Source organism: Engystomops pustulosus, chromosome 11 (assembly GCF_040894005.1).
Source record: "Engystomops pustulosus chromosome 11, aEngPut4.maternal, whole genome shotgun sequence".
NCBI lineage: Eukaryota > Metazoa > Chordata > Amphibia > Anura > Leptodactylidae > Engystomops > Engystomops pustulosus.
The window spans coordinates 40,880,279-40,906,215 of record NC_092421.1 but is presented as its reverse complement, the minus strand read 5'-3'; the positions used below and the strand labels follow the sequence as shown (position 1 = coordinate 40,906,215).

The window sequence follows — 25,937 nt, the reverse complement described above, 5'->3', positions numbered from 1 at the left end:
AATTTAAATGTAAATTATAAAATGTAAATTAAAATGTAAAGTATAAAAAGGGATCAAAAGGCCGTACAGTCCTCAAAGTTTTGGTAATTTTGTCATCAAAGTGAAAACGTCATCAAAAGTTAAAAAATTACACCACACACAGGACCAGAAGATGTCAAAATAAAGAATAGATTTTTTTGTATTTTAATTTTTGTGAATGTATCAAAACATTAAAAAACCTATATAAATATGGTATCTTCGTGATCATACCGACCCAAAGAATAAAATAGACATTTAGGGCACATAGTAAAAGCTGTAAAATCCAAGCACACAAGAATTGGCGCAAATGCTGTTTTTACCAATTTCACTGCATTTAGGATTTTTTTTTCTGCTTTTCAATACACGACATGGAATATTAAATGCTGTCACTATGAAGTGCAATTTGTTACGCAGAAAGCAAGCCCTCACACAGCTCTGTACATGGAATGGATGGATTATTGAAGATGGGGAGTAAAAAAATAAAACTCAAAAATTAAAAAGGGCCTGGTCGTTAATTGGTTAATAAAGCTGGCTTGTAACCTTTTTGGATTTATTTATTCTCTAAAGTATCAACCTCTTTTTGGTATTCATACAATTATGTACAATTATGATGCTGTATAGGTATATTCTCTAACCGAATACAGTACAGACCAAAAGTTTGAACACACCTTCTTATTCAAAGAGTTTTCTGTATTTTCATGGCTATAAAAAGTTCAGATTCACACTGAAGGCATCAAAACTATGAATTATCACATGTGGAATTATATACTTAACAAAAAAGTGTGAAACAACTTCAAATGTCTAATATTCTAGGTTGTTCAAAGTAGCCACTTTTTGCTCTGATTACTGCTTTGCACACTCTTGGCATTGCCCACAGATCCCATGATAACTTGTGTTCTCTCTCAAAGTAATAGAGCATTAAATTTATTTAGTTTCCCACAAGTAAATCCAGAGAACACTGCACAGTGCACATACAGCATGTACATGGAGACAGCCTGGCAGCTTCCATCACAAGGAGGAGCAGGGAACATGTAACAAGTGAAATAAATGATAAGTAACCCAGTTACAAGCAGTCTATAAGGTTTAATAGCTTATCTGGACAGAGCTGATACTGCCAAGGATAAGGTGGGGGAAGTGAGCAGTGAGAAGAGCAAAGACAGACAGAGAAACTTCTGTGGAATCACAGACTGGGATGGAGGGACTGATAGGGGAGATCTTGTACCTCACTATTCTGTGCAGGAGACATCTGCATACACATCCAGCTCTGCTGCATTCACTGTTACATGACCTCCTCTGTGAGCAGGGAGCAGCAGCTCATCCCCTCCCATGAATCCGTAGTTTGTTTACACTTTGTTTCTCTGCCGGATTCCAGGACGTATCAGCACATGGAGAGGAGGCTGCAATTGCAGCGCTAAGGTAATCTGAGGGTTATAGCAAGGAAACTACTGAATATAGGTAATAAAGATAATAGGCAAATTTGTTTTACATCCCAAGAGCTATTGATTTGTGGAAAACCAAAAAACCTTTTAAGTCTAAAAAATTAGCTGTAAGAAGGAGTAAAGTCTAATAGGAAGTCATTCTCATTGATGTTTGCCAAAAACAATTTTAATGACCCCCTACCTATATAAAGATAATATCATAAATAAACCCAAGCCACAGCGACAAATTTGTGACCATCACCTATCTATGTTTAAACGTAAAATGTCTCATCATATAAAAAAATAGTTATGATTCAAAGTAAATTGGATACTTTCTTGTATAAATGTAATCTTTATACCAGGTATCTTGCTTGATTTCTCCATAAACAGAGCAGGTTACCAAACACTGGTATTTTCATCTTGCTTTTAATTGGAGATTTCTGTGAGACAACCCCTAGCCAGGTACCAACGAAGCATAAGAGTCACCCAAATTTATTCAATCTATATTTTTAAAGCTGAAATTACTAACTACTTGGAAATCAAGCTGTACTGATACACTAGAGCTATTAGATGAGCAGCCTACTAAACATAAGTATTCCATAAAAAGTTCCTGTATTTATCTGACATGGCCAAAAGAGTAACTTAAAAATTAGAAGTAAACTGCAAGGTAACCACTTATGTACTGTATGTATTAACCCCTTACTACTACGTCACATGCAGGCTGCGGGGGTAACGGACTGAGACCTCTCTATACAAGGTGGGCATATTGCAGCAAACACCCACCGGTAATACCCGCTATTGGTGCTGGCTTTAAATGCCTTCGGTAAAACTGCCAGAGGCATTTAAATCTTGGTGGCACATGGGGGGGATCGCCCCTTCCTCATGACGCCATCGGGGGGCGGTGATTTGCAAATTGTGATGAATGGGGAGGAAAATCCCCATGTACTGCCATATTGTAGTATGGCAGTATATGGTAGGATCTATCAGACAATGTAGGGTTGAAGTACCCTAAGGGGGTCTCAAAAATAGTTCAAAGAGGAATTTTAAAAATGCAAAAAAATTATATTGAAAAACCTAAAGATTCAAATCACCCCCCCCCCCCTTTCTCTGGAAGTTATGTAAATAAACAGTAAAAATCCTAAACATGTTAGGTATCGCCACGTCCTAAAATGTCCAATCTATCAAAATAATATAATATCCACCATTTTCACTGCATTTGGATTTTTAACCCCGATTCCCATTACATGACATGGAATTTTAAAATACCATCACTATGAAGTATAATTGGTTACACAGAAAACAAGCCCTCATACAGCTCATTACATGGAAAGTTGTGGATTTTTGAAGGTGGGGAGTAAAAAATTTGAACACAAAAAGAAAAAGGGCCTTGGCCCTAAAGTTCTTACACACATACACTCAAAAAAAATAAATAAATAAAGGGGAAAAAAAAAAAAAGAATTCCAAAGAGTCCAGTGCAGGACGTGGGGAATATACAGAGCCTGGCACCTCTAGGACTGGACAGGCACAGAGCCTTGGGTTAAATGTTTTCCATGCCAAATGCATTTAATCAATCTGTAAAATTTCTTAAAAATAAAATGATGACCCAGATAGTGAAACACAGCTGTTTTAATAGGGGACATTTACTTACCAGGTCCCTGCGCAATCCCCAATCCGGACTGTCCGACGAGGATGAACTCTGCCACGATTCATGAAGATAGTGCGCACGGTATCCTGCATGTGTCACTTCCCCAATCAGTTCCGCCGGAGTTCACCTTCTTCTTCCCGGAGTCTTATATAAAAGATATAAATACCATTTTGGTATAACATCAATCTTCAGTCTGTGGGAAAGGCACACACCCACATGATTTACTTAGGAGCTCACTATGGGAAATGATATGCTATTTTTCTTGCAATAATTGTGAAATATTTTTCCAACATTCTAAAAATTATTTGGAATACAAAATCAAATTAAGCTAAAAAGCAAAACATTCATTCACAATTGATGGAAGTTAGCAGTCACTATCAGGTTGGCAGCAACAGCAGAAGTTCACAGAAAATATCATGTCTTATTCAGGAAATGTACCCAGAGATTCGGTAGATCCACAAGACAACTATTTACATTTTTGGCAGCAATGAGCAGGATTCTGATCAAGCAGCTTGCCCTTTATTCCCAGGATAACAAAATATTTGGGCAGTTTTAAAATCATGAAATGTAAGTCAAATGAAAGACCTTGGATAAAGAAAGATAAAGGAGAAAAATGGGAGGATGGTAAAGGAAACCGGGGGAAAGAATCAAATAGCTTGTTCTTTCATGGGAGAGGGAATATGTTATACTGGCTAATAATTTTTGTATTTTCTCATTTTTTTAGTTTGTTGTAGGGAGAGATGGAGTTTGTGGAACCATATGTGAACATTCACCCTTTGATGGAATAGTGCTTGTACAATGTACAGAACACCTGCTGAAATACATGTGAGTTAACGCTCAACTCAGATGAGAGATGTTATGAAACTTTATACCGTACAGTAGTTCCTATAGTATGTTTAAATGACTGGGGTTGTTGGCCTGTAAATAATACTACAATGTATACAACTGATAAATGACAACCGATTTCTGTTTTTAGAGTTGAAGATGTTGGAAAGAACAAAATTATAGGTGTCAATATAAAAAAAAAATCAACATTTTCATTTACTTTTTTTTTTTTTATTTATGTTTGTGACAGTCTATAATATCTTAGGAAAAAATAACATACAAACCCTGAAAAAATACTCAGTGCCTAATAAATGAGTAGTAAAAGATTTCAGAAACCTTTTACGCCTTGTTATGAAAAATACAACCACTTGTACTAAAACTCGTTCAAAATACTTTTCAAAAAATCTAAAAGAGGGGTGTACAACCTTTATAGGTCACCATTTCGTGGCGCTGCATCAACATCGAGAGTACACCACAAAATGCCACCCCAGAAACCACTAATACATTTGTACAATAAAAATGATAACACTACACTATAAATACAAATACAGTGCACAAAGCAGACAATAATAATAACGGAAATCATCTAAAGGAGATAAAAATAATGGTGACCCCCCCTACAGAAGACAGTAATAATGCTGAAGACCCGGTAACAGACATATAAAAATTAAGACCCCTCACAGCAAACTATAATACTGAAGACCCCAAAGTTGACTGCTATAATGCAGGAGACCCCCAAGAGCTGACTATACAGAAGAGCTGAATATACTATACAGGAGACCTCCGCCCAGAGCTAACTATACAGAGGCTACACACACCAAGTTTTAACTATGCCGGAGACACCTCCCCCGCTCCCAGAACTGATTATACAGGAGAACCCCCAGAGCTTACATTAATACTGCAGCCACCCCCAGAGTTGAGGAAGCGGCAGCACTCAGCACTATAAAGCATCTAGGGACACATGAAGACATTAATTGGGGGACACATATCTGACTTTTCTCTCCCCCTCGCCAGGTCTCTGGAAGCATTTCATAGGAAGGAGGGGGTGGCTCTCTCACACTTAAGCAGTGTGTGGGCAGGGCTGTCAGCAAGAGCATAACTTTAGGGGGTGCAGAGGTTGCGATCGCACCTGGGCCCAAGAGGTTTAAGGGGCCCTTATGGTGTCACTTTCCCATATGAGAAGACTATTACTATAAACCATACATAATAGTCGGTGGCCTTGCACAGACTTTGCACTGGGGCCCAACAGCTTCTAGTTACGGCACTGGCTGTCAGTGTGCAGTGCAGACTCTGAAGGAAGCAACTTCCTTGAAGAGTCTGTGCAGCAGGTAATAATTGTGAATACCAGGGGCACTGTAAGACCCCCAGTACTGCACCCTGTCAGAAGCCAATCTTACTTACTATCTGCTGCACTGGGATCTAGGATATGCTGGAAGCTGGTTGAAGGCCACAGGTTATGCCCCCCTGATCTAAAGGGTCTGCTTACAGGAAATGTTAAAAAGTGGATCAGTTTCTGTTTATATCCAGATTTCAGTTGCCTTCTACTTCCAATATTCCGGACATTTACATGTGGCCAAATGTGGCTTCCCACAAATTAATTTATAGTTTACAATTGGCCTAAATAGAGTAATTGGTGCAATAATAATAATACTATAAAGATGAGAATTATTTAACCATTATTGAAATCCAAGAAACCTACAGTTCTCCCATTCACAAACATCTGGTAAGAATTACATGACGAAGTTCTGATTCTAGGACTGGCAAGATGTACAACTATACTTTACTACTATTAATACCTTACATTTTGGCTGAGGTGCTATCATTCTGATAATGAGACACATTCAGTACTTCAACAGTACTGACAATAAAATGCAGGCTATGTGTGTTAAAATCTTTAGAATATAAATATTCTTCCAGAAGCTGAACCCCCAGACATCATCTCCAAACTACTGCTGCATATTTGACTATGTTTAATGTGATATACAACGTATTCTGGATTTGTTATTTTACAGTTGTCACACCATTGCTTACATTATAATTATAATGTTCTCTATCATCTATTCCTACCACTTAATATTCCTCAGTAATTCAGGCATCATTCTGAACTACAGGATTAACAAACTTCTGACTATACACCCTTAACCTGTTCATACTTTCTTGTCAGATAATGCAATAATAACTGAATACCTGTAATGTAAAGTCTATCATAATTAGCAGTAGTACACATTTTCTCTCCTGCAATCTGTACTCTGTAGATGGAAGAAAAAAAGCAAAGATTAATAAAATCCTGTGATCCTCCTCTTTCTCACAATAATAGCCAGCCATGACAGATAAATTTACTCTGCCTATTAGACTAACTAAAAGGTCTTAAAGGGGTTGTCCAAGATTAAGAGAGAAAAAAAAGTCCTCAGACGTTTTTATTACTCAATCACATGATCTTTGTGAATATTGTTGCTATTCCTGGTAACTCTCAGCCTTCATTAGTTACCAGCCTGTATAGATTTTATGTTGATGCCAGGCTACTCACTTTTTTCCCACTTCTGATACAAAGTTGGATGTTCATTGGGGAGTTACCATAATGTAAAACACCTTTAATTTAAACAAGTGTTGTTCATTGCCAGACGTGATGAGAGAACAGTGGAGAGATAAATCACTGCACAGTTCTCTCTATAACACAAAATTTAGGCATGGAGTGTATTCAGACTACTCTCCTGTCCTACCTGGATCACACAGATTGGTAGCAGCTGTAAAGAACCTGACAGGCCTCTCATTGATCAGGTAAAGTGTTTATGAACTGTAGTGCTATTTGTTCATTTTGACTGCAAGCTACAAGATGCAGGGTCCACAAACTCTTGCAGAAAATATAGAAGGATTCTGTTGATTCAGTTCACACAACAACTTATATACATAACTATGTTCTCACTACAGACTACAAAGCAACTAGTCACAGCTTAGACTTGTACTATAAAATATATTATCCCTTAGCAAAAGGTCAGGAAGCACACTGGGACAATCTACGAAGCAAAACAGATGCAGAAAGCGAGTTTTCTATCAAATGGGTACAGAGGATCAGCAGGGTAGAGACTTGAAGGTATGCTTCTGTATAGATATAAGAAATAGTTCTACCCTACAAAAGGAACTGTTATCTTCTCAATGATTCTATTCAAGTTGAGAAGGGGGGAAACAGCTTCAATGACACATAGATATCTCAGTTTAGTCACTCAGTCAATTCTGATATCTTCTGTCTTCAAATTCCAGGAAAAATAGTCCCAAAAAACTGGTCAGAGCAGACTCTGTAAGTGAGCTCCCTGCACCCAGAAGGCTTAGGTGGAAATGCTCCCCAGAAATTCAGGGACACTTGGCTTCATCAGCTGAAAAACTTCAAAGGTATGTAGTAGCTTTTATTTAAGACATATCTTGCCCACTGCAAACTGATTCCACAAGAATATCCAAATTTGACTAGTTGAAATAGAGTAAAAAAATATATGTTTACTGTGGTTATGGGAAGGTTATAATGAGCCCCTACATTATACAGACAGTTTAGACCTTCATAATGGGCTGGTTATTTTTTGTTTTTCTACAAATACAATTTTTTGGAGATTTTTTTGTACAAATGTTTTTCATTCTTCTAATTATTAAAACATAATAAAACCTACAGTATATACATTTCACTGTTATCATAGTGACCACAATAATCAAGGGGGAGAGTAATTTGGACCACAAAGTGAAGAAAAAAATAAGCCAAAACCATTTATTTGTCAATTCAATTTCATTGCATTTGGAAGTTTTCCCGCATCCAATTACATTGCATGAAATATTAAATGTTGGCACTAGAAAATCCAAATTGTTATGCAAAAAACAAGCCCTCATATATCTCCGCAAATTAAAAAATAAAATATTTTGGGTCTGTAGGGTGTAGGGGAGCAAAACGCAAATGCTAAAATAGAAAAATGGCCTGGAGTAGCATAAATAACTATAGGCAGCTCTGATTGAGCAATAAAAATGCCATCACTGCATGCAAAGATGTCCAGGCTAATAACTTATATAAAATTATAAATGTCTCTGTAGACAGAAATCTAAAAAAAAATATGGATGTAAAACTATGGAGCCACAAAGTACAACAAAAATCTATAAACTGTACAATAAAGAGTACAAATAATGGAGTAGCACTGTGAGTACAAGGGATCAAGCCCCAATAAGGGTACAAGCCTTCAACAAACCCTATCCACAAGAATGTAGTAGACAATATCCAAAAAAGACACAGAGAAGCAGCACTCCAAGCAAATAATGCTTTTTATTCAACCATGGCAAAAGGAACAATGTTTCAGCTCCTCAATGGAGATATTTTCAAGCATAATTATTACTATATTACTGTTACTTTACTATACAAGCATGATGAATGCCATAAAAATTAAATATAAACTCTATTGCATTTTTATTTTTTACAAAATTCTCTAAACAAATAAATTTATTAACATTTTTCAATTTATTATTTAAAAAAAAAACCTTGTGAGGAAAACAAAATGCCACCATAATTGCAACAACAAACAATAGAGAAAGAGAAAAAAAATAGCACATTTGACATTTACCACCTTTTTCCCCATCTTATTTTGATGTAACTTATTTTTTTTTTACATAATTGTTATTTACCATTAAATAGCCCCAATTAAAAAATTGCCCTCAAATGGCACTTGAAAAGAGAAATGAGAAAGATACATGTCTCAGGGCGTTGTCCCACGTTGTGTTGTGGCTTCGTTTGCAAACACAAACAAAACGCAACGTGGGACAGCGCCCTCAGAGTGGGAAACAATAGTGGAGGTATTTGGTAATGTGTTTCTAGATTAATTATGTTTCTCACCTGTTTTTTTAACTCCCACTCCTTATCTACCAAAGATAGACCATGCACCTAGACATAAATTCTTCACTTACTGTACCAGAGCTATGAGGTATGAAGACTGTCATGATAAGACGCCCCTGTGGTAGTATTACAGAAATTATACAATATTTTATTGATTTAGTACAACTTTTCTAGCACAATCCTAATTTGAAAATCCTGATGACACTTTAGGAGTCAGGAAAAGATCTGTTATAAAAAAAACCCTTGGCCTGTGCCTGCTGACCCCAGGGGAGCATGGAGTACAAAGGACAAAGTGAAGAGTTTGTTTATGCAAAAAAGTGTGGCCATTCTCACCTTCCAGACCAATGATTTCTGTGCATAGCATTAAAAGGAAGGTCTATTTGTATACAAATGGAGAGCCTCACCTAGCTTCATTCCCCCCAAAATTGCAACAATTACAAAGTAATAGTTAAGTGTAGTTATGAGCCCATGCTATCAAGATAGGATCAGAAAAGTTATATACATTTTCCCCAAACCTCAGGGCTATGCGGGAACATGTGAGATCCCATAACCCCCTGATTTTGAGTGAAGTGCCACCAAGTTTGGTATGGGGGGCAATAGAGAATAGAGTTATGAGTTTCTATAACGATCAACTTACAAACACAACATCACAAGCTGGGAGGCAGGAGGAAATATAAATAAGTATAAATAATTTGGCTATGCACATGCCCATTGTCAGTCACTTTGAAACCCCATTGTCATTTGGTAAGGTTGCCCATAATTCTTTTGCTGGGTCTTACAGCACGGATAGCTTTCAACTATTCAGTAGTAAGGATGTTTGTTTTTATCCATTTTTAATTTATAACTGTGTATGTATACATGTTTCTGTAACCATTCTTAGTGTTACTTTACTGTAAATTCTTCTTCCTTCATTATTTGTCTTGTATTCCCAAACTTTCTGGGGGTTCAACTAGTTGGGTAACATGTAGAAGGCGGGGTAAAGGGAAGAGTTACAGAGAGTCTGGTCCTGATCTGGTGCACCCCAATAAGTTTGCCAGGCTGGTGGCTGAGGGGGATATCAGCTCTCGAGTAGCAATGCCGCAGCAACCAGGGGAATGTCTGCTCTAGTAAGAAGGTTAATGGGAGCACAGGCAAGGTCAGTCAGGTGCTGGTAGAGGGAGATTCGATTATTAGGGGAACAGACAGGGCAATCTGTCACAAAGTCTGTGCATACCGAACAGTGTGTTGTTCGCCGGGTGCTCGGGTTCAGCATGTTATGGATCGGGTTGACAGATTACTGGGAGGGGCTGGTGAGGAACCAGCGGTCATGATCCACATTGGCACTAATGACAAAGTAAGAGCTAGGTGGAAGGTCCTTAAAAAATATTTCAGGGATTTAGGCCATAAGCTGAGGACAAGGCCCTAAAAAGTAGTTTTCCCTGAAATACTATCTGTACCGTGTTCCACACCAGAAACGCAGCGGGAGATCAGGGATGTTAATAAGTGGCTCAAAAGTTGGTGTAGGAAGGAGGGCTTTGGGTTCATGGAGAACTGGGCTGACTTTGCTGTCGGCTACAGGCTCTACAGTAGGGATGGGCTGCACCTTAATGGGTAGGGTGCAGCTGTTTAGGGGGAAAAATGTCTAGAAGGTTGGAGGAGTGTTTAAACTAGAGACCAAGGGGGAGGACAACTACAGTTGTGCAAAAGACAGTGTAGATACAGAGCTGTGAAGAGTCATAGTCCATGGGGGAGGAAGGGAGGCTGGAATGAGATTGGGGAGTAAGAACAAAAGGAATAGGGATAGGGAAAACCATATAAAGTGTATGTACACAAATGCCAGAAGCCTCACAAACAAAATGGAGGAACTGGAACTCTTAATGTTGGAGCGCAAATATGATATAGTGGATATCAGCGAGACATGGCTGGACAGAAGCTATGACTGGGCTGTTACTATAGACTGTCTTTTCCCAGGAAAATCCCCTGGTGGAAGACACAATGAGGAATGATGTAAATTCTCTTTGGAATGTCAACAGTTTAACGCAGGAAGAGTTACGGCGCCGCCTTGCAACCACTAAGATACATAAATCACCGGGGCCAGATGGCATACACCCCCGGGTTCTGCATAAACTATGTACCGTGATAGACAGACCGTTATTTCTAATATTTGAAGATTCACTGAGGACTGGTTATGTTCCACAGGACTGGCGCATAGCAAATGTGGTACCAATATACAAAAAAGGATCAAAAAGCGATCCTGGAAACTACCGACCTGTGAGTTTAACTTCTGTGGTGGGGAAAATATTTGAGGGTTTTTTTAGAGATGCTACAGTATCTCACTGTACATAACGTTATAAGCCAGCGTCAGCATGGGTTTATGAGAGATAGGTCCTGTCAGACTAATTTGATTGGTTTCTACGAGGAAGTAAATTCCAGACTGGATGTGGGGGACGCTGTGGACATTGTATATCTGGACTTTTCAAAGGCATTTGACAAAGTGCCGCATAAAAGGTTGGTACATAAAATGAGACTGCTGGGACTAGGGGAAAATCTGTGTATTTGGGTAAGTAATTGGCTTAGTGATAGAAAACAGAGGGTCGTCATTAATGGCACATTCTCAGATTGGGTTGACATTACCAGTGGAGTGCCTCAGGGGTCAGTATTGGGGCTCTTTCTTTTTAATATTTTTATAAATGACCTTGTAATGGGTTTACACAGTCAAGTTTCAATATTTGCAGATGATACTAAGCTGTGTAAAGTAATAAATACTGAGGTCGATAGTTTAGCATTACAGAGAGATTTGTGGAAGCTTGAGGAGTGGGCAGAGAAATGGTTGATGAGGATTAATGTAGATAAATGTAAAGTTATGCACTTGGGCCATGGAAACAAAAAGTATAATTATGTTCTAAACAGTCAATTACTTGTTAAAACTGGATCTGAAAAGGACTTGGGGCTATTGGTAGATAGTAAACTTAATTTTAGTGACCAGAGCCAGGCGGCTGCTGCTTAAGCAAATAAAATAATGGGATGGATCAAGAGAGGAATTGATTCTCATGATAGAGACTTAGTTTTGCCCTTATATAAATCCCTGGTCAGAGCACACATGGAACAGTTTTGGGCACGAGTATTAAAAGGACATAGTAGAACTGGAAGGGGTGCAGAGGAGAGCAACCAAGATTATTAGGGGAATGGGAAGACTAGAATACAATGAGATTACAAAATTTAGGATTATTCAGTTTAGAAAAAAGACGACTGAGAGGAGACCTCATTACAATGTACAAATACCTGAATGGACGGTACAAGGATCTCTGCAAAGATCTTTTATACCTAGGCCTGTGACCAGGACAAGGGGTCATCCTCTATGCCTACAGGAGAGGCGATTCTACCATCACCATAGACAAAGGTTCTTTAGTGTAAGAGCAGTGAGACTGTGGAACTCTCTGCCGCAGGAGGTTGTTATGGCGAACTCTATGTACATGTTCAAGAGAGGCCTGGATGCCTTTCTGGAGAGAAAAAATATCATGGGTTATGGGGATAAAACATTTATTTAATTCTTAAAGGTTGCACTTGATGGACTTCTCTTCCAGCCTTCTGTACTATGATACAATGATCTGACAAATGTATGTTTTATATCGGCAATGCATATCCGTGTATTAAATATTTAAAACTTTATAAATCTCTACTTGTAGAGAGATAGCGTTACCAATATTAATTAATTGACTAGCTTATTGGTTTATCTGTAATTTGATTTTCTAAATTGTTGAGGGATTTACAGTATGTAGGCAGGTGCCAATTTGCCTTCTTATTATAGTTTATAAGTAAAATAAAGGTGTAAGTAAAGCAATAAAAGGTTTGATTAAGTGCCAGGGTTTAGAGAGTATAATTGTTTGTAAAGGTGCCATCTTTTGTAGATAGGCGGGGCTTTATGTAGCACATTGTGAGGCTCTCCAGTTTAAGTGTACTCTGTGACATGACTTGAGAGTTTGGGTTCATCACAACCCCATTGACTTTTTAAATGACCCTTTTCACTGTTTAAAATAACATTTTTCAAAAACCTTAAAATCTAAATACTTAATTAGACTGTTACATTTTTGAACTTGTTATTTCTAGGACCGAGGGCAAAAAAGTGATTGGGCTTTAAGGGGTTAAATTGTATGACTTTCAGCAACAAAAAAGTGTATAGTAGATAAAAATCTCTGAAATAATGTATTTCCATAGGTTTGTGTATAGAACTCATATTTTATCTTTTTTTGCAGGATAGTGAATAATCTTGATTTCACAGTGTACAGATTTAAAGGTTACGGAAAAGAGTTTATAAAAAAGCAGAAGATGAGCCCAGATGCTTTTATCCAGATATCTTTACAATTGGCGTTTTATAGGCAAGTAAACTATTATCTATAAAGGTACATTATGTTATAATATACTTAAAGGGGTTGCCCACTTTATCTCAAGTTTTTTGTAATGTGTGGTGTGGGGCAGGATATTAGGTAATTCATCAATATGCATTTATTAATAGTTCTGCATTGCTTTCTTGATATAAAGTGAAGGCTCTGTAGTGCAATTTTAGCCGAGCTATAATATCCTTATAAGTTAGTGCTAGTTGCTTTAAGGTCTCAGAAATTGCACACAGCAACTGATTACCTCTGCCTTTCAGTGATCTATTTAGGATGTGGTCTCACGTTCCGCTAGTGCAGGGATCAGAAACCTTTTTGGCTGAGAGAGCCATGAACGCCACATTGTTAAAATGTTATTTCGTAAGAGCCGTTCCATATGCACATGCCCCCCCAGTAGATATGTAGTCCCAGTGTCACGGGTGCCCCTGCGATCTAGGTCTCGGAACACAGGCACACCCTTAAAAGGCCAGTGCGCCACTGATTGGCGCTGCCCACTTCCCGGGTTCCTATAAAGACCTGTGGCTCCCAGCATTCCCCGCCGGATCTTAGTGCTTCATGCCTATAAGGAAGCTTTCCACAGTGTTTCCTTCCCAAGTATGAACCTCCCATTGTGACCCCGGACCTGTTCCTGATTCTGCTCCCTTGCCGCCAGCCCTAATCTCTTGCTCCCTCCCCGACCTTGCATCATTGCCGCCTGCCTGGACCGTCTGCCTGTTCCTGACCACGAGATTGCCTAGTGATCCTGTACCTCGACCTTGGAAGCACCGTGGACAAGTCGCACCTGTGGAATGACCTGGTTGTACCACGCTGTAGCAAGACCATCCTGCTTTGTGGCGGCATATGCTATCGAGCAGAAGCCAACCCCCAGAAACTCAAGTTGCGTTTTTAGATGCAATACAAGCGCCACCTGTGATCGCACCCTTATAGATCACTAAAAGGCAGAGAGAATCAGTAAGGTTTAGGCCAAATGCACATGGTTGTGTGCAATTTCAAAGAGCAAGAAAACGGTGTGACCGTGCTCTCATGTGTCGGAAAGGCAGCGTGGAAGTGAGCTGTAGAGATTGGCACTGAGATACTTCTAATTATGCAATAAGTAGGGTAGTTTTATACAATGAGATCCATGTACAGCAGGTGGGCAGCAGGGGCAAATAAACAAGAGGCACACTGTCAGCGCTAATCGCTTCAGCTCTGTTCCGCTCTCCCTTCTGGCACAAAATAGTTCACTGAGGAGCTGCCTGCATAGGTAGAAGCTATTGTGACTAGGGCTGGCAAGAAAATAAAAATGTAATAGGCAGTTAAGTATTTATATAATTAGCACCATAGAGGTGATAGAAAAGGCTCTTTACAGATAACAGATCTCCATGTTCAGCATGTATACAGTAGTGGACTATAACATTTTTGGCAGTTTTGGCGGTAGCCCTGGGTCATCTAAATCACCACCTTTTACACATGAAATCCTCGTAGTCTGTTCAGGATCTCAATACAAATGTACACAAAAGCCCATTCAGGACCCTTGGAGGACCTAAAACCGCAGATTGAAAACAGCAGAAGGGACGCAAAGAAGCTTGTATCTGGTACCAGATGTAGTAAGTTAATTCCCGACATACAGCCCAGGACCCATGGTGGTTTTAATCCGCTCCTGCATGTTTTGTACGGATATTCCCTATCGAAGCCCAGCAAGAGCATTTACAAGAAAAAAATCGAATTATATTAATAAAGTCATGTTATTCATATTCCCTATACAATCTTAAAAAAATTGGGAACATTAAGTTATTCAGTTTTCCTGCAGGGAGCTCGCTGGTTGATCATGGCTCCCCCTGAAAATATCCGTTTCTTGCTGAAGGGACCCACAGAATAATTGTATTTGAAAGTGGTTGTATCTGATGAGATAATCCTTTTCAATAATAAAAGGTATTATTTAATATGGTGTTTTTAATAAACATTAAGACACATTTAAGAACATGGCTAAAAATTATAAGAAATGCTTCTGTTGAATAAACAAACAGCAAGCAGCCAAAATGTCCTCATAATATTGCCTGATATCCTTCTTCATTATACTCTATGCAGATGCCACAGAAAGCTGGTTCCAACGTATGAAAGTGCCTCCATACGCCGATTTCGAATGGGGAGAGTAGATAACATAAGATCATCCACTGCTGAAGCCTTAGCATTTGTAAAGGCAATGATGGATGGTAAATCTACAATATCGGTAAGATTATTTGATTTTCTATTCATAGCCACTATTTGTAAAATTGTTTGAAGGGTATTTAATCTTTTGACAAACTTTGCAGAAATTAATTGTATACGCAATGTGTGTACTTGAGAAATATATTTTGTCAGGGGGGGGGGGTCACTATGTTACTTGTAGCCCTCATTCTAGTTGTGCCAATTTGCGGTCCTGGGTGGAGATCTAGCTGCTGTGACTCACTGCTTTCTCCCCTCTGCACACAACTTTTATGTCATCTAATAGCTCATTAAGCTTCTTTCGTTCTTGATGGAATTCTAAGAGCCAAGTAAATGGCCAATTCATCAGTTTTGCATCAGTTATTTATTCTCTGATAAACCATATTGCAATTTTTCTTGTAGTTATAAGGACTGTTAAATTCTGCAATCTTTTGACAAACTTCAGAGTGACTCTTCAGGAAACGCTGGTGTATGAGAGGAGCGGCAGTATTTTTTTTGTTGAACTGAGTGTCAATATTTTGCGACATTATTATTGTATTCTGTGAAGTTATTATTGTGACTTCAGCTAAGGGCATTCGGGCCATAGCGGCTTCCATCACTTCCCATAAGTTTTAGCTCTCCTCTCATGCATTATTTCTAGCAGTCAGCCAATCAGGACACATTATCTCAGGCTGAATCATCTTTTAAGTTTTACTGCAGCACAACACAGATGACCCTATCCTAACAGATAAATTCAATGTCATTTTTACATCCATGCGAACATGAATTACAGTTACAGTTACCTATACACATATATTATTACACAAACTTAGGTTACATTCATATGGGGGACGTCAAACCTATATACATCCCCCATAGACAGCAATGTGCGCATGGTGCCGTATGGGAGCGTTACAGTTCAGCACATGTGCGGCACCGTTCCGTAGCTGGGAGAAAAAAAGGACATGTCCTATCTTTCCCCATAAAATGGTGCCGTGCACCATACATTGCTATAGAGAGGGGCGGGGGCCCTTCCGGGCTCCGACATGTGCCTGCCATGCTACAGTACGGCGGGCACATCGTCGAGTGAATGGAGCCTTACAGAAACATCTATGCACTGTTACAAATAGAGACCTAGAATCAAAGGACAATAAGAAATAAGACATAGAAATAAGGATAGCCTTATGACTTCAATATACACTAATTGTTTTCATGGATGTGTCAGCCAGGCTGTTTAGCAGATGCCATCCCTCTCCCCTTCTCCCAAGATAGGGGAAGAGATCTTTGAAGATGGGAGTACAGAGAATGGAGAAGACATAGCACACACAGAAGTAAATAGTTTTCATCTCATCTATCAGATTGCTATGCTGCAATTCTGTAAACATTAGATTTTTTTTTAATTAATTGAGCAGCTGCAAGGGAAGGAGGTGAGCTGTATGTGTGAACATAAGAGCAAAGTGTAGACTGGACAAGGCAGGCATGATTTTACTCTACAGATTATTCGTATCAACTAGAATGCAGGGCTAAATGTTAAGATGCTGAGGGAGGCAGAAAACAAAGAATTTGCAGAGAAACACTTGTAATAAGGTAATGAATGGCTATTGAAAACATTTTTCAGTTATTGTAGCTATAGTAAAAACGTATAAACTTTACAGTTACGCTGTAAGACAATTAAAAGCCATCTAACATCAGAATTAAGGAGTGTAACCCAAGCACACTTACATGCTGGTGTGTGTCCCTTCTAGGAGTATCTGCTCTTCTTTAAGCTTCTTATGCCCTTTAAACATTATGCAAATGAGTTTGAGGGACTCCCGGCTCAATTAACACTTGTGGAGCCTGCATGACAAAAGGGACACAGAGGGAGATGTATAAAAAGTAAAAGTGAAAAGATCAGTGCAGAGCCAGACACCAGAGTCATATTCTGCACCACATAAATCATGCTGGATGGTGTATATGGAGTAGTATATAACTGTGGAGTTGTACTTCAGACAAGATATTAATTTGTCAGAATTGACAGAAACTGTCGCACAGACTGAAGTTTTGGGCACCTGGATAAGAGCTCATCCCCTGCCCCCCCCCCCCCTGGCCATGCCCCTTTTTCAGGCAAGACGGAAAATTGGCCAAAAAATTGGCCAAAACATTGACAGATCCATTGGAAACAGGGAGTTGTCTTAATTGAACAATCTCTTTAACGAATATTAACATTAATCACATTTATTTTTTACATTTACAGGACTCAGAGAAAATGGAATATCTTAGAAGTGCTATTGCAGCACAGACAAATTACACTATTCTAGTAAGTGATAACATTTTAAAATTATGTAAATGTTTCTGTATGCAAAAGAACATATAATGACAAATATTGCAGCATTATTGTAAAACCAGCACCGTCATGGGTGCTCCTGCGACCCATATAGCGGCTCAACCGTGCTCCTCTCCCCCTGCTTGTGCGCCGCCAGAGCTTCTTATCGCTCCCGGCTCCTGCTCCATCCTCTTTGGCCGTGCGTTCGCGTCCCTGACTTCTAGGGCGCACGTGCCGGCTTCAGAACATTTAAAGGGCCAGTGCGCCATTAATTGGCGCTGGCCATTTTCTTGAAAACGATTTAAGTCTGCCTTCCTGCAAGCCCTGCCGGATCTTAGTGCCTATGCCTTAGAGAAATCTCCCCAGCAATATTCCTGCGTTCCTGTGTCTCCTGCATTCCAGTGTCTCTAGCATTCCTCTGTGTTCCTGTGTATCCTACGTTCCTGCTCCCATGTGTTCCTTCTCCTGAATTCTTCTCCTGCGTTCCTGTGTGCCTGTGTTCCCCTTTCCATCTGCCTGGACCTCCCGTTGTGGACCCCGGATTGGACTTGATCTTGCATCTCTGCCACCTGCCCTGACCACGAGACTGTCTTCCGCTAAGGTACCTCGACCTTAGCTGCCACCGTGGGCTAGTCACACCTGTGGAACGACCTGGTGGTAGCAAGACCCTGCCGCAGCAAGACCATCCCGCTTTGAAGACGAGGTACCACTTAGACTCCGGTCCTAAGTTTCAGCTAGTATCACCTCCCAGGGTTGTCCAGAGGATCCACTCATCCCACATTCTGACAAGCACAAGGGCCATCTGTACATACCAGTAGGTAAAAAACATGTCTGATAACACATTGTTTCTAATCTCTAACCAAATCCTCCCATGTCATGTTATTTGCTCACATTTACAAGTGAGTTAATGTAATATATACTCCTGATAATCCATTCCAAATAGTTTAAGTAAATGCAGTGGGTTATTCAGGGAAATATTAGTTGTTTTAAGAATCCCCTATGACATGACATTGATAAATGTTGCAAAATGTCAGCATTCTCCAAATTGTTAATACTGAAGCAACGTGACATTTAATTTCATTTATTAGCCGATCTCCATTAATGAGGTTGAATGGTAGTGGATGTGACAGAATACATTTGTATTTATTCTATTTTGGGGGTTATAATTCTATAGATATTTGTCTCTATAAAACAATGAGACTGAATTTATGGATGAAATTTAAATAGACCCGTGGACATGAAAATATTTTATTTTTACTGAAGGTTAATATTACCCCTCTTACTATTTTTGAGGAGCAATTTTAGCAGAGGAATTGTACACAATTTTCAGTAATACACATATATAACTCATAATTCTATAATGTTAATAGAAACTATTTACACAAAAAAATCCTTACAGCCTGTGTCTTTGTACTTAAACAGCACACTGAGGCAGTTATAATAATTTTACATCATTCATTAAATAAAGGTTGCACAACCGTTTTTCAATACCTCAGAAGGTTCAACCTACAGACTATGATACTGCCCCCACACCAGACCAGATTTTGGCTGATGCCGGTGCAACCCAGACAACACTACAACTGACACCACCTTCCTCCCCAGACTAAATTACAGCTGATGCTGCCGACTCCCAGACCAGAATATGGCTGATGCCACCAACTCCACAGTAAAGCTTATGGCTGGTGCCGTCAACTCCCACGAAGCAGACTATGGCTGACACTGTTGACTATCCCAGAGCAGTCTAAAGCTTACATCACCAATACCCCCAGACCAGACTGTGGCTGACACCGCCGACACCCTCAGACCAGACCCAGAATTATCCTGCTAGCCTACCCAGATCAGACTATGGTGCTATGTTGCTGTGTTGGATAAACAGCTTTTTTACTTTTGTTTTTTGGTGGGTGATAACGATTTAATTTTTTGGACTTTTCTTTTGAATTTGTGTTTTTTTTAATTATTAGGTGATTTATGTACTGCTCTTATGACAACATCCCAAAGGATCACTGTTAGCAGTGATCTGTGTACACAGACATGCAGAAAAGATGCGTACTACATCTTCTCAACTTGCATCTAACCCTTCTGCTTAAGGAATCAATATGAATGCTGTGCTCAGGGGCTGCTGTAACAGTGGACTGATTGGATCCCTTTAACACTGACAGCCTAGATACTGCCGATGGCTATGCGTGCATGTGTGCATAGTACCATTAGGATGGTGAGGTCTCCTCCCTTCCAAAGCTCCGCCGTGCAAGGTCATGTGACCGGAGAATCAGCAGCCAACATTAAATAACACTGCTTGTATAGGTATACAATTCAGTATTTGTGCATTTAGCATTTTTGTTTACTGCAGTGACATTACTCACATTACAGTTGCTTATTTACTATTAACATTGGGATTTGGGGGATCTTTTGTCTTCATCCCCCCTTCTGTTTGGGTTTTTTTAAAATGTTTTTGTATTCTTTTTTCGTCATCAATAAAGCTTGACTTGTTCTACTATCGCATCTACCTCTCTCTTCTAATAAGATAATGCAAGCATTTTTCTCAGATGTGGGAACATACCTTATTTCCCTAGCCTTTCTGAATTTCACTGCTAACACTACCTTTGTATGAGAAGTTATTGATTTCACCCTAATGTCTATACAGCCTGACAGTACTAAGAAAGGTAAAGAAATTAAATCTTGTTTTGTAAAGGATAGAAAACATTTATTTATTATTGGAATAATCAAGAAGACCCATTCTTCTTCACAATAAATTAGAGTATTGGCAAAGAGTTATTATTTTCAGTAATTCCATTTAAAAAGTGAAACTCATACATTACATACATTTATTAATGTCACGGGCACGGATGCCCCTGCGACCCATATCCCGGGTAGCAGATGCACCCGGGTTGCTCCCGATGCTCCAAGTTCCCCCCTGCAAGGTAACTCATCTCTCCCGGCTCCAGTGGCAGTCTCCACGGCTCCAGCGGTCCGGTGCCACGGGCAAAATCTGCCCCATTATACTGTACAGTGTGCAGTATAATAAATATTTAAAGGTGCACATACTCCATTCTTTAGTGTGGAAGATGGGATGTTGGGGCCCCTTGATACTGTGTGCCCCATAGCAGCTGCTCTGGCTGCTTCCACTGTAGTTACGCCCCTAACCACAAAGAGGGTAAGCCACAAAAGGTCATTGCTAAAAAATCTGGCTGCTCACAGTGTTGTATCAAAGCATGTTAATGGAAAGTTGAGTGGAAGGAAAAAGTGGGGTAGAAAAAGGTGCACAAGCAACATGGATACCCGCAGCCAAGATAAGATTGATTAAAAAAAAAAGGCCATTCAAAAATTTGGGGGGAGATTCGCAAGGAGTGGACTGCTGCGGTGCATCAAGAGCAACCACACACACAAGTGTTGGATTCCATGTGTCAAGCTGCTCTTGACCAATAGGCAATGCCAGAAGTGTCTTACCTGGCGTACTGGAACTGGACTGTTGCTCAGTGGCCAAGGGGTTATTTTCAGATGATAGTGATAGTTTGGATTTCTTTTGTAAATCAAGGTCCCAGAGTCTAAAGGAAGAGTAGAGAGGCACAATCCAAGCTGCTTGAGGTTTAGTGTGAAGTTTCCTCAATCAGTGATGTTTTGAGGAGCCATGTGTAGGTCCACTGCATTTTATCAAGACCAAAGTTGGCACAGCAGTCTACATGGAGTTTTAGAACACTTCATGCTTCTCTCTGCTAACAGGCCTTTTGGAGATGGGATTTTCATTTTCCAGCAGGCTACTGTCCATACTGCCAAAAGTACCAATAACCGGTTTCATAACCACAGTATCACTTTGCTTTATTGTTCAGTAAACTCAAATGACCTTAACCTGACCATAGAGAATCTACAGTCTGAAGGAAAATGAGAGACCTCAGACCCAACAATGCAGACTAGTTGAAAGCTGCTATCATACAACCTGAGCTTCCATAACACCACAGCAGTGCCATCAACTGATCGGCTCCATGCCACACCACACTGATGCAGTCATTCGTGTTAAAAGGAGCCCTGGCCAAGTATTGATTACATTTACTGTACATACTTTTCATGTGGCCAACTTTTCTGTGTTCAAAAATTTTTAGAAAGTCTTCTGAGATAATGCCCTAGATATATTATGGCTACTCCGCCAAAAATAAGCTCAGTGAAGGCTCAAGATGCATACCATACAGTGGCATCCATCTACATCTGAACTTTTTCACCAGAGGCCATAATATAGTTTTCAGCAGGAAGCAGAATGAATAGGCACAGTCTACTACACTCTTTCATCCTGTGTTTGCTGCTGTATGTGACAAATAATGATGAAACTGAGGAACAGTATATGTCTATGGACATGTTAAGCGTGTACATCAGGAGCTCTCCTAGCGTACACATGGAAAAAGACCAAAAAACAAGATATAAATGCGGCCTAATAATGCAGATACATCAGTCGATATACATATCTTCATTTTATATCTGGAAAATACCAGTATTACATTTTTAAGTGTTTTGTTTTCCAACTCAAATTCAGCTAAAAGTTCAAGGAATATTCTACCAAACCTGTATTTGGGACCAGAATGTATTTTAAGACCAGGAATTCCTGTGAAACAGTTAGTTGGTTGATGACCCACAGTGTCAGCTAATTGCGTTGGTTTAAGGCTATCCCCAAGGGGTGTTCTCCAAATGTCCCCATCAATATTCACCCTTTAACTTCTACACAGGGATCTAAACTTCCCTGCAACCAGGAAACAAGAGCAATATATCAGGTAGTGGTCTGGCAGAATTCAAGATACAGGCCAAAGGTCAGGGCAGGCAAATATGGATCAGGGTCAAGGTCAATTCAAACTGAGGTTATCAGCATAAGTTGGGTAGCAGAATTGCCATAGAAAAGAATTAAGGTTAAGGCACAGGAGTTCAGACAATATCATTAACGCAAAGGACAGCAGGAATATTAACGTCCAAGAACTCAGTACAAAATCCTGATAGCAAAAGTATAGATCATGTGTCTAGGAGCAGCAGCCAGACGCCAGGGAGGAGTGAGGACTGCAGGGACAACAGCGACTGTGCCCATGATACAGTGGTGGGCAATTATCATCGTTACAGCCTGAATCAACAATCCATATATTTAATCTGTTTTCGTGTCAAAAAGGTTTCACTTCCGTAACTATGCCTTTTTTGGCAGTTAACGACATGCAACTTTTTGGAGCACAAACACGCACATCAGACCTGTCAGAATTTTTTATAAATTCCCGCTAGAATAACCCATTTTATTATAGACTTACTTCTCTCTTTTCTCTCAGGCCATTACAGGAATGGCAATTGATAACCACTTACTAGCTCTGAGAGAGTTAGCACGAGAACACTGCAAGGAGCTGCCTGAGGTTTTTACAGATGAAATGTACTTGTCAAGCAATCGATTTATACTCTCTACTAGTCAGGTAAGAGCTTCACATATTTCTTTTACAACAAGAGTTGTTTTTATATTTTTACACTGTCTTCTGCCCATAGAAATTGGGCTTCCACCTTGCCTGTGACATCATCTATTGTCAGTAGTGATGTAATGATGGGTCAGTGTTATCTATATAGAGGTCATTGTACAGGCAGGGGGAGGAGATAAGCTGTGACATCATCTATTGTCAGTAGTGATGTAATAATAGGTCAGTGTTATCTATATAGAGGTCATTGTGCAGGGAGGGGGGAGATAAGCTGTGACATCATCTATTATCAGTAGTGATGTAATGATGAGTCAGTGTTATCTATATAGAGGTCATTGTACAGGGAGGGGGAGATAAGCTGTGACATCATCTATTGTCTGTAGTGATGTAATGATGGGTCAGTGTTATCTATATAGAGGTCATAGTACAAGGAGGGGGAGGAGATAAGATGTGACATCATCTATTGTCAGTAGTGATGTAATGCTGGGTCAGTGTTATCTATGTAGAGGTCATTGTACAGGGAGGGGAAGGATATAAGCTTCAACATCATCTATTGTCAGTAGTGATGTAATGATGGGTCAGTGTTATCTATATAGAGGTCATTGTATAGGGAGGGGGAGGAGATAAGTTGTGACATCATCTATTGTCAGTAGTGATGTAATGATGGGTCAGTGTTCTCTATCTAGAGGTCATTGTATAAGGAGGGTGAGGAGATAAGGTAAGCTGTGACATCATCTAGTGTCAGTAGTGATGTAATGATGGTCAGTGTTATTTATATAGAGGTCATTGTACAGGCAGGGGGAAGAGATAAGCTGTGACATCATCTATTGTCAGTAGTGATGCAATAATAGGTCAGTGGTATCTATATAGAGGTCATTGTACAGGGAGGGGGAGGAGATAATCTGTGACATCATCTATTGTCAGTAGTGATGTAATGATGGTCAGTGTTATCTATATAGAGGTCATTGTACAGGCAGGGGGGAGATAAGCTGTGACATCATCTATTGTCAGTAGTGATGCAATAATAGGTCAGTGGTATCTATATAGAGGTCATTGTACAGGGAGGGGGAGGAGATAATCTGTGACATCATCTATTGTCAGTAGTGATGTAATGATGGTCAGTGTTATCTATATAGAGGTCATTGTACAGGCAGGGGGGAGATAAGCTGTGACATCATCTATTGTCAGTAGTGATGCAATAGTAGGTCAGTGGTATCTATATAGAGGTCATTGTACAGGAGGAGGAGGAGATAAGCTGTGACATCTATTGTCAGTAGTGATGTAATGATGGGTCAGTGTTATCTATATAGAGGTCATTGTACAGGGAGGGGGAGGAGATAAGCTGTGACATCATCTATTGTCAGTAGTGATGCAATAATAGGTCAGTGGTATCTATATAGAGGTCATTGTACAGGGAGGGGGAGGAGATAAGCTGTGACATCATCTATTGTCAGTAGTGATGTAATGATGGGTCAGTGTTATCTATATAGAGGTCATTGTACGGGGAGGGGGAGGAGATAAGCTGTGACATCTATTGTCAGTAATGATGTAATGGTGGGTCAGTGTTATCTATATAGAGGTCATTGTACGGGGAGGGGGAAGAGATAAGCTGTGACATCTATTGTCAGTAGTGATGTAATGATGGGTCAGTGTTATCTATATAGAGGTCATAGTACAGGGAGGGGGAGGAGATAAGATGTGACATGATCTATTGTCAGCAGTGATGCAATGATGGATCAGTGTTTTATCTATATAAAGGAGATTGTACATGGATAAGCTGTGACTTCATCACAGTTGACAAGAGTCAGTAGTGATGTAATGACTGTGGTTTCTATAGAGGTCAGATGTTCTATTGTAATCCTGTGTGTGATGCAAATGCAGCAAAGAAAACCTCACAAAATAACAATTTCAGTCTATTATTGGGCTTAGTGGCCAGAGTTAAAATAGAAGGATATAGTATTTTTTCTAAAATAATCATCAAGGACCCCAAAGAAATAAGTTTAAAATTTCGGTTTTACAAATTAGGTCATTTTTTGGTGACACATTGGTCACAAGCTTTACATTTTGAGCTCATTATCACAAACATTTTGCAACATATTAAAAGGTTTAAACCACCCACTCCACTTTTGAAAAATGGGTGTAAAAGAGGGCATGGTTAGCCACTATACTCTAGATTTACTTTAAAAACTGTAGGAGATACATGAGAGACACTTTTTATGCGGATTCAGGCTGCATGCACACTGCCGTGAGCCCGCCGCACCGTAGCACGGCGGGCACACGGCAGCGTGGGGCGATGTATGGCCGTGGCGCCGTAATACGGGAAAAGATAGGACATGTGCGGCACCGTACCTCTCCCGTAGGGCGCCGTGAGCCCATAGAAGCGTATGGGGGATGTATATCAGCCGCATATACGTCGGCCGTATATACGTCCCCCATACTGTAGTGTGAATGCAGCCTTACAGATATGCTAAATCTTTCATACGCCATTTGATATCTTTGGCACACATTGTGGCAAAGCATAGTTCAACAAAACTGACTTACCCTCATGATTATTTAACCCTCATTTTTACTCGTAACAGTTAAAATATGTATCCCCTCATTTAAAGACCAATAGGTTTTTATTGTTTTGACACAACAGAAGTCTTTGGCACCCATTCACGTTGTTAAACGTGTTCAGATGTTAAAACATCTTTGAACATCATCAAATCAAGTTTGATGCATTTTGAAACAATCACTGTTCATAGACTTAGCCTAAAATACTGTAGTGTCATTGAACATAGTATTTAAGCAGTGTTGTAATCTGTACAGTAGACACACACCTCCAAGACAACAAAACACAAGTTACGTTTTAACAAAGATAGACTGATTGTTGTGCTAAATGTGAGGATGCTCGATTTAATTTATGCAAGTATTTA

The 25,937-nt window shown here is 39.7% G+C and overlaps 1 protein-coding gene across 1 annotated transcript in view; it reads left to right on the top strand.

Moving 5' to 3' along the window:
* The window catches only part of CHAT (choline O-acetyltransferase), a 92,854-nt gene that overhangs the window by 55,177 nt on the left and 11,740 nt on the right, over positions 1-25,937 (top strand). The window contains exons 9-14 of the mRNA XM_072130957.1: positions 3,806-3,906; positions 7,165-7,293; positions 12,997-13,119; positions 15,202-15,343; positions 17,531-17,593; positions 22,888-23,025. Of these exons, the coding sequence (XP_071987058.1) occupies positions 3,806-3,906; positions 7,165-7,293; positions 12,997-13,119; positions 15,202-15,343; positions 17,531-17,593; positions 22,888-23,025 (696 nt within the window). The remainder of the gene's footprint in view (positions 1-3,805; positions 3,907-7,164; positions 7,294-12,996; positions 13,120-15,201; positions 15,344-17,530; positions 17,594-22,887; positions 23,026-25,937) is intronic.